Source organism: Oncorhynchus tshawytscha, linkage group LG01 (assembly GCF_018296145.1).
Source record: "Oncorhynchus tshawytscha isolate Ot180627B linkage group LG01, Otsh_v2.0, whole genome shotgun sequence".
NCBI lineage: Eukaryota > Metazoa > Chordata > Actinopteri > Salmoniformes > Salmonidae > Oncorhynchus > Oncorhynchus tshawytscha.
Window position 1 is genome coordinate 40506025 of NC_056429.1, and position 10156 is coordinate 40516180.

The 10156-nt window shown below is 41.1% G+C and overlaps 1 protein-coding gene across 1 annotated transcript; it reads right to left on the reverse strand.

Annotated features, from left to right (window-relative positions):
* On the reverse strand, window positions 1-1619 carry LOC112250706 (forkhead box protein D3-B). The gene has a single exon (XM_024421073.2). It carries the CDS (start codon window positions 1290-1292, stop codon window positions 192-194), a length of 1101 nt encoding a protein of 366 aa, XP_024276841.2. The 5' UTR covers window positions 1293-1619; the 3' UTR covers window positions 1-191.
* Between the last annotated feature and the right edge of the window lie 8537 nt (window positions 1620-10156).

A 10156-nucleotide genomic window follows, 5' to 3' on the forward strand; every position in this document is an offset into this window, starting at 1 on the left:
TAAAAGGTCAAACAAGTCAAATTCTTTATTTTTTACAAATATGTACAAATATTACCTGTACAAAAAGCATTCCTTTTCTCTCTTTTTTTTGTTGTTTTTACATGGCTACAGATTGGCGGACGTCAGAGTCCAGTGCTGCTTATATCGTGCTGTATACAGTCCCTCCAAGTCTCTAGAAAAATGTAAGTATTTTATTGAGAAGGCCATTTGGACACTGCTGACGTTACTGAGGGTAAAAACTGTCCCGACATGATATTAGATGGCATGCTAAGAATTGGTGCAATAGCTGCTGTTGTCCTGGTTAGGCCATGTGCGCTCAACAACGCAGACTGAACAGTCACCGGAGGCCGCATGAAAGTCTGTGCACTCGAGGACGTGGATACCCCGATGATGTTTTCTATACTGAAAGACGGTCTACTGGAGGGCTCGGACTTGATCATAGACGCTGTGCTAAGGCTGTTAAGCTGCATCTGAAGGCTGGGGCTGAGCTGGGAGTTGAAGGCTTTTCTGTTCAGCTCAGCGGAGGACAAAAGAGGGACAGTCGGGGGGAGCATGGGACCTACCGGGTGCATGTAAGGGTACATCCCCGCTGGATGGGTGTAGGCTGGGTGAATTCCATAGTGACGTCCGTAAGGATTCCCAATACTGTAAGCCCCAAAACTTTGCATCATGAGGGCTGTCTGGTCCCTGAGAATATCTGGCTGGTGCCTCTTGAAACGTTTCCTCCTCCGGAGGAAGCTGCCGTTGTCAAACATATCTTCCGATTGTGGGTCCAGGGTCCAGTAGTTGCCTTTGCCAGGGTTGCCCGGCTCCCGGGGGATTTTCACGAAACAGTCGTTCAGCGACAGGTTATGGCGGATGGAGTTCTGCCAGGCTGGAAACTTCTCCCGGTAATACGGGAACCGGCTACTGATAAACTCGCAGATCCCGCTGAGTGTGAGTTTCTTCTGTGGGCTCTGGAGTATAGACATGGTGATGAGCGCGATGTAGGAGTAGGGTGGCTTCACCAGGCTGTTTTTTGGCTTGCTGCTTATGGAACCCGACGCGCTTTCCGTGCCGTCTGCTTTGGTCTCTCCCTCCCCGGCGCTCTCGCAGGGACTCCCGGACCTCTCCTTCACTTCTATCTCCTCCACCTCCTCCGAGCGGTCGTGCATGCCCCCCTGGCTGTCGCAGTCGCTGTCCCGCTCCATTCCCTCATCGCATTCGCCGACCACGTCGATATCCACATCCTCGGCAGTGAGCACTGTCTGACCGGACATGTCGTTGGCACTGTTGCCACCAGACAGGGTCATCACAACTTACTTTACCGAGAAACAACCAGGGATCTAGGTGCGTGGGTGCGCACGCGGCACGTAGCTGTTAGATCAGATGTCGCCGGATTCTAAAAGCAGGTCGGACCGGCCTGCCAGAGAAACTTAAACGTCTGAAAATATTTATCCAGTCTACTAGGCTACGAAGCGTCTTCTTCTTTAGGGTTTGGTGTGGGTGCGCTTCACGCCACGATGTCCTTCAACCGCTATTTCATAGTAAGAGTGATTTTTGAGTGCGAAGTTTAGATGACAAGTGCTTTTAAAGCCAATGTTAAGGACTGTCTGAAAGATTACTTTTTCAGTTTAAGATATACTATCAGTCCTGCCACGTGATTGGGTGACGTCAGACGTCCCCCTGCTAAGCCATGCAAACTGAAGTTGTTTCATGGATTTGTCAACAAAGGGACAACAGTAATGCTGCTTTCCACTTTCTGGCTGTGTTCGTCCGTCATAGACAATTTAACCGTAGCTGGAGAAAGAAAAAAATAAAATTGGCCTGCGTGATTGAAAAATCTGATGCGCATTAACTCGGGGCTGCGCTAAATCCAAATCTTAACTTTGCTTAAAACAAATTGCTTGTGTTGAAAGCTGCTGAATGAAAACGTCGACAGCTAAGTTAATTGAATCTCTTCTAGTTATTGTTGTGTATGCATTGAATATAATAATGTTATTTAATTGGGAAATAGGCTATAGGCTAGTCTATAATGTTTGCTTGCTCAGTACTCACATTACTTTACGCATAATTATTACTTTAGGAATAAGACTCATTTGGTAAAATACATACTTATTTTACTGTCTATAAGAAAAACTATTAGAGGCCTACTAAAAATATCAAGTTTCACTTTCACGCTGGATTTTGCAAATAGAACCAGATAATGTATTGGCAAATATTCCGTCGATTAATTCAGTGGATTTGCCAAAGGTGAGAAGGCTATTAGGCAACAACAATGGAAAATAATAAATAAAGAATTGTTAGCCGATTTTGCCAGAGGTGTTAAGACCTAATCATTGTAAGTGTTGTCATATGAATAAGTAGGAAATACGGGACCGGGTGAACGCAAAAGTTTCATTCAAAACCATGAAGATGGCCATATATGTGGGTTGTTCTCATGAAAGAAGGTAGTAACCAATAGAGAAGTTTCCTGCGTCTTATGAGAAAATGTTGCCCTATGTCATTGTAGCGAGCGGATGGGGCTGATCAGGAGAAGTATGTGTTATTACCATTCATGTTCTGATAATAGCGCGCAAACAGCCTGATGATGGTCGGACAAAAAGCACTGTTTATCTATTCAAAAGAGGAATGGTCCATTGTTCATTTATTAGGTCTGCCGTTGCATGGTTTGTTTAGAATAAATTTAAAAGGAGAATCTTCCTATCTTACATGTTCTATGTGCACAAGCAATATAAAGTCCTATTGATTCGGTCTGAAACCCCCCTCCTGCCTTAATGAAAATATATTTAATTGACAACAGAATCAATTATTCTTACCACCCCTCCATTAGAACTAACAAAAATGTGTAAATTACTTTACGATGGGAACGGAGTAGCAGTTAACCATGACAAGGTCTATTTCGCTCAGTTCAAAGCCCCTCGTCTGGCCTCCATTGAAAATCTAAACAGCAATTGGCGTTGCAACTCCCTCAGACAGCACATAGCCCTAATACTTTGATTATTTGCGTATAAAACACTATTATGTAGACAACATCATCTTTATTTAGGTCTTAAAATGAAACTATTATTAATACTCAATTTGGCCTATTGTTAATAATAATATACCTAATTATTATTTGAATGTTATAATTTTGCAATATTATTACAATATTATAACCATTATATTTATAGGCTATATTTTACATTGTTATCGAGAAACCGTCCAAATGATTTTATTTCAAACAATATGCTCTTATAGGCTATACGTAAATCGAAAATAGACCTTTACCAAGGCATAAAGGAAACCTATTCTACAATTTGAGGATCTAATATTAGGCTACATAATTTCTGGCATCATTAGATTCCTCATTCCCGAGCCTGTATTTTGTTATCGAGGGTTTGGATGATATTTAATCTGAAAACAGGCGCCTCGTTGCCGCGACCTCGGTCTTCTCTCTATCCTTTAATTCTCCCTGGCATTCTCCCTGGCACGTGGGGCTCGTGCCTAGTGCTGCACCTATGACGCGGCTGCTCCTTTTGTTGAATAAAAGTCGTATTAATTCAATCATATCGTTAATAATTGTGTCATAGCGAAAAGGGACAAGGCCCTCCGATTAGACATGCATTCAGCTAATCTTTTGCTCTTGCAAGCATCCGGTGACCTGTGTGATGTGTAGTCTATCAATATTGGGCTATTTAGCAGATGAAATCACAGCACACCAACTCCTTTCTATAGCCTATCTAGCTACCAATGACATCACACAACTATTTGCGTGACATGTTTGTTTCCCTTTTCACAAGGTAGTTTTTATGTTTATATCATATTGTTGTTGTTGTTGTTGTTTTTTGGGGGGGGGGATACTTTTCTTTTTATTTGTGCATTATTGACTAGATTTGGGCATCTTAGAAACATTTAGAGACAGGTCTAGGCTATCCTAAAAGGCTCATTTTTAAAAAATCCGACGTGCAGCATGTTGAGAAAGACGGGCAGCGTAAATGGGTTATTACGATATTACACCAAAAAGGGGTTCAAACCCCTCCTCGCTGTGATCTTTCGAAGCCTCATAAATCCGCTTTTATAACTTCGCAGTTTAATAATAAAATGTAGCCTACATTTAAAGCACATGCACGGCTTAGCCCGACAAAACCTTTTTAGAATAATAAGCTAACTCTCTCACTATGAACCATTAGAGGACGCAGCAGCGATAGCAGATAGCAGTTGACAGACCGTATACAGTCGCCGCGTCGCTGCGTTGCAATGTGATTACCAAGCAAGGTCAGAAACAAATGCCACCCTATACGGCAAAACCGTATAGAATTTCTGCCTAATTAAATTGCTTAAATAAAAAAGATAAGGTTGAAATTGAAAGGTGTGGCAGAGAGAGAGGGAGAGAGCGAGAGAATGTGTGCTCTGAAGAAAAATAAATTCCTATAATGGAAACGGGAAGGGGTGTAGAAGGCTGCACTTGAAGCAAGGACGGCGCGTAATAGTTACGCACGGCTACATATTTAATTACGCACAGCCATATATTCCCGCACTGTACTTGTGTACGCCATAATGCTCCATTATTTTCACTATTAATTAATATCATACACAATTAAAACATCCTAAACATCGAATAATGTGTTATTGTCTGCAGAGGAAAAATAATCAGAAGACTCGGCGCGTTCTTGGTGAACTGTGCATAATCGCTTTAGTGGTGGCTACAGAATCAAAGGATGCTCTCTCCTCTGTTTAAACCCTTCCCTTCCAGGAAAATGTGGAGCTGGAGCTGCCGCAGATTAAGGGCTATGGCTCCTGGTATTAGCCTGATGCTTGTGAGTCTGTTTGGCGTTCACCACGTTTCGTTTCAGCGTTTCAGACTGTATTTTGAGATTTATTTTATCCAAGGTTGAGATTATTGGAACCAATCTAATCAAGATGGTTTTATTACATCAATCTGACGTGAAAATGTTGGTTTGACCCAACGACTCGTTTCAAAATATTTCCAGTTGGTGTTCTGGTTGATATAGCAGTGTATTGTCGATAAGGTTCATTTAACGATTTGTGCAACTTGACTAGGCCCCTGATCTTATATTTTAAAAAATGGTCCATTTCGCTAATAACATGAGGGGCCTTTTGTCAGAGTGTGATACAACAAGGATGTAGGCGTTCACTGGGTACACAAAAGGTGCAGAAAATAACCATTTTTATAATGAGGAAGATTGACAGCAAAAATGCGAAGTTAGAATTTGTTCAAGTGTGCAAAGAGCTGCTCCTGAAAAACAGATTTTTGAAAGGCAACTGATTTAATTAATTATCGGAGAGCAGTTGGGGGCAGCAAGCGAGTAAAACGGTATGATAAATTAATGCCATTGTTAGCGGTCTTTTAATTACGGCTATTATGTTAATTATTTTACATCACTGCCGAATGATCAGCTCGTCACGTGCCATTCTCTGGAAAACGGTCCTTTTCATCTAGGAAAAAGAAAAAGGAAGGTGCCATGGGAGGTGTCATGTTATAGGCTACTTGAGTGAAGAAAAAAACAACTTTTAATTTAAACGCAATCTCAAATTAGATTTTTCACGGTAGACACGGCGATTCCCTCAAGGCTATAAACTACCCACCAGAAGGCAGGATCTCAGCCGTTCCTTTTTGGGGGAATTCGCCATTTCACCCTGTTGAAGAATCCACTCTATCAAGCTGCAACTTTCTGTCAAACAATATGATGTAGCCCATTTTTAACCGTCCCTTTTGTAGAATCATCGCAGAGCCTCGCACCGTCATAACAATGCATTAAAGTGGCCAAAACAGAGAATGTGTGTCGCGCTCTGCAGATGCGCCGGAATGATAACGACAAAATTGCTTTGGTAGGCCTATACAAAATACAAAATGACAGGATGATACTGTTAAAAGCCAAGAGGAAACAACATGGACAATCTGTAATATCACGGCCTGTAAACTGGTCTATGGCTGATTTATCGAACGGACACCTGAGTTAGAACACCTTAAATGTAGAGCTGGCAGCACTGATGATGGATATGAAAGGGATTTGCTATGGACACATGATCAATTGATCACGATAATATCACACATTACAATATGATTCTAGGCCTTCACTTTCGATGCATGAATTTGCTTCATATTGCTCTTCTTCCATACATTTTGATAGATAATGTCCTCCTGGTCCCTAAAATAACAATTTTAAGTTGCATCATATTTTCAGTTATTTAGTCAATATTGTCTGAAATTTAAGTTAATTTCACTCAATTTGTGTGCATTGAAATAGGACATTTGAGTGTCGTTTTTCGCTTTATCCTCAACATTTGACAAGTCCATTGACAGATTTTTGTAACGAAATATACACTGAGTGTAAAAAAAATGAGGAGCACCTTCCTAATATTGAGTTGCACCCCCTGTTGTCCTCAGAACAGCATCAATTCATCGGTGCGTGGACTCTGCAAGGTATCGAAAGCGTTCCCCAGGGATAATGCCCCGTCTTCACTCCAATCCTTCCCACAGTTGTGTTATGTTTGCTGGATATCCTTTTGGGTGGTGGACCATACTTGATTCACACGGGAATCTATTGAGCGTGAAAAACCCAGCAGCGTTGAAGTTCTTGACACAAACCATACCACTTTCAAAGGCACTTAAATCTTTTGTCTTGCCCATTCACCCTCTGAATGGCTGGCGCACACACACACACACACACACACACACACGTCTCAATTGTCTCGAGGCATAAAATCCTATATTTTGTCTCCTCCCCTTCATCTACACTGACTGAAGTGGATTTAACAGGTGACATTAATAAGGGATCACAGTTTTCACCTGGACTCACCTGGTCAATCTGTCATTGAAATCAGGTGTTCCTAATGTTTTGTACACTCAGTGTACTCAAGGTTATTGTTATTCATTTTTGACTTCATTGCTGGGTAATCATTACTTTATTTTTATTTACCCAGCAGTGGGTAATTTCTTACTCTCTTGCTGGGTTATATTTTTTCTACCTTCTTTCTATTACAGAACCTGATAATTTGTAAAAGTACAAATACTTCTAGCAATAACAATGTTGCAACGTTAATACACCGTCTAGACGAAATTCACAATGACATATGGCCAATCATGACAAATTGTAGGTAAAACCCAAACATGTACATTTTCAGTTATTCATTTCCAGCTACAAACTGAAGTCATGCAAAAGATAAACAACAAATAAGGGACACACAAATAAGCAAACAATTTAGAAGCACAATTCATCATTTAAAATCACAGTAGCCCTGCCAATTAAAGCTGAGGAATGGGGCTGAAGAAAAGTAAACACTTTCACTTATGTAAAACAACAAAGAAAACATCATGTCTTCTGGTCCAGAGCCTGCCCATTCATGATGGTGAATGCCAGGGAGTAGTAGCGATTGTCCCCGGGAGTCAGAATGAATGATTGGGGTTAGAGGTCTTCACCGGTACACCCCAACTCGAATACCCGAAATCCGACCTGGGACCCGAGCCGGTCTGGGTCCAAAATTAAAACCTGTCCCTCAGGGGTGGATCGGGTCCTGTTTGATTATCACGGGGTCATGGGTCTATTTAACTGCAGCTGATAAACCAGAGTGGACCCTAATGGCCCCGACCATGGCTCTGCATAGCCTATATCATGTTTATTTTACACTAATAAGGTGAATATATTAACTTATAGAAGACCTATCCAACATATAAAGACCTAGTCATTAACCAGAAGAGCAACTTGGCTCATAAAGATAATTTTTTGGTCACTCGGTTCCCATCTGGTCTGGTCTAGACCAGGAACTGTTAGGGTACAGTTCGGGTCTAGGTCGGGTTGTCCTCGGGTCCGTTCTGGTCTAGGTACACATTTTTGGACCTGATAAAACCTCTAGTTCTGGTCTCTAATTTTTCTGGTCGCCTGGTGGAGATATTCAGCCATGTTGGTTTCAAACCAGCGATTAGAGAATATGATTACAACATGTTGAACAATAATCAAGACACACAACACTTTTTGCGCAAGCTTGCGCGCACGCACACACAAGAATTGTGGCCTTTCCTATTGCTCAGGGCCTCTTTTCCCAGTTGCACTGTAACTTAAGCATTATGAGAATCGTACCAGGTGCATCGTTATTTACAAGCCAACTTTGTTTCCCAAACAAGCAAGTAGAGTGAACATTCGCTAGGTTCGTCGTTATACCACGTGTCGATATTTATAGGATCAAAAGAAAAGCAGCGCTGCTCTCAGATCAGCTGTCTCCATTCAAATCTTACCTAGAATTATTCCACAATAAGTCTACTGTCGACGGGTCAGCTCCTAGAGAGATATTAGGCCTACCATCTATGGCTACAAATAGGTTATTGAGGCTGATTATTACGCCTACCCAATAATAACGCACCAAATCACAGATTGAGCACATCATTGCGCACATTTTATCAGACATCATGAAACACATTGAGGCAAAACATTACAGACAGTAGCCTAGTTACGCAATACAACTCAATTGATTGAACATGACATTGACTTCAATATGATTGAAATAGCCTATGTATGTTTTAATGTGGTCATCTCGGTTTTACCCTTCACTTGTTTGTGACCGTTGCAAATACTTTGGCAACTTTGTGATCGTAGACAACTTCTTTCTGAAGTTATCGGCAGTCACAAACAGACAGATAGCCTAAACATATTGATTCTATGTTTAGCTGAGAGATCATCTATGAATGAAGTGACACGGAAATGCAAAAAAAGCATGTACTGAGGTTCTGCACTTTGGCTGCCCTAGGCGTGGTCTGGATCACTCATAGATGTGCAAAGGTTTTTAAGAGCCATGCACGTTACTAACGAAGACTCCGGGAAACACCTCGGCTACTGAAGATACAGCAGAAGAAGATTCGGTGACACGTTACTTGACATTCAGCGTCTGTTGTGACATATATTGCATTACTTTATGGCTGGTTATGACAGCTACATAAGAGCGTAAAATACCACACAACCTACCAGGTAGTTATTTTATAGCTGGTTATGACACCTACATAAGAGCGCCAAAACCAACATAACCTACCACACAAGGCAAAACATTCCATTACACTATAGTCTAAAGGTGTCAACAATATGTTTATGTTATATATACAGTATCAGTCAACATTTTGGACACATCTACTCATTCCAGGGTTTTTCTTTATTTGTACTATTTTCGACATTGCAGAATAATAGTGAAGACATCAACACTATGAAATAACACATGGAATCATGTAATAACCAGAAAAAGTGTTTAACAAATTAAAATATATTTTTAGATTATTCAAAGTAGCCACCCTTTTCCTTGATGACAGCTTTGCACATTCTTGGCATTCTCTCAACCAGCATCATCAGGTAGTCACCCGGAATCCATTTAAATTAAAAGGTGTGCCTTGTTAAAAGTTAATTTGTGGAATTTATTTCATTCTTAATGTGTTTGAGCCAATCAGTTGTGTTGTGACAAGGTAAGGGTGGTATACAGAAGATAGCCCTATTTGGTAAAAGACCGAGTCTATATTATGGCAAGAACAGCTCAAATGAGCAAAGCGAAATGACAGTCCATTAATTTAAGACATGAAGGTCAGTCAATGAAGAACATTTCAAGAACTTTGAGAGTTTCTTCAAGTGCAGTCGCAAACGGCATCAAGTGCTATCATTTAACTGACTCTCATGAGGACCGCCACAGGAAAGGAAGACCAAGAGTGATCTCTGCTGCAGAGGATAAGTTCATTAGAGTTACCAACCTCAGAAATTGCAGCCCAAATAAATGCTTCACAGAGTTCAAGTAACAGACACGTCTCAACATTACTGTTCAGAGGAGACTGCGTGAATCAGGACTTTTATCAGCCTTTATGGTCGTATTGCTGCCAAGAAACTACAACTAAAGGACAACAATAAGAAAAAGAGACTTGCATGGGCCAAGAAACACAAGCAATGGACATTAGACTGGTGGAAATCTGTCCTTTGGTTTGATGAGTCCAAATGTGAGATTTTTGATTACAACTGCCATGTCTTTGTAGGTGAACGGATGATCTCTGCATGTATGGTTCCCACAGTGAAGCATGGAGGAGGTGTGAGCCAGTTAAATGATAGCACTTGATGGTGTTCGCGACTGCACTTGAAGAAGCTTTCAAAGTTCTGGAAATTTTCCGTATTGACTGACTTTCATGTCTTAAAGTAATGATGGACTGTCGTTT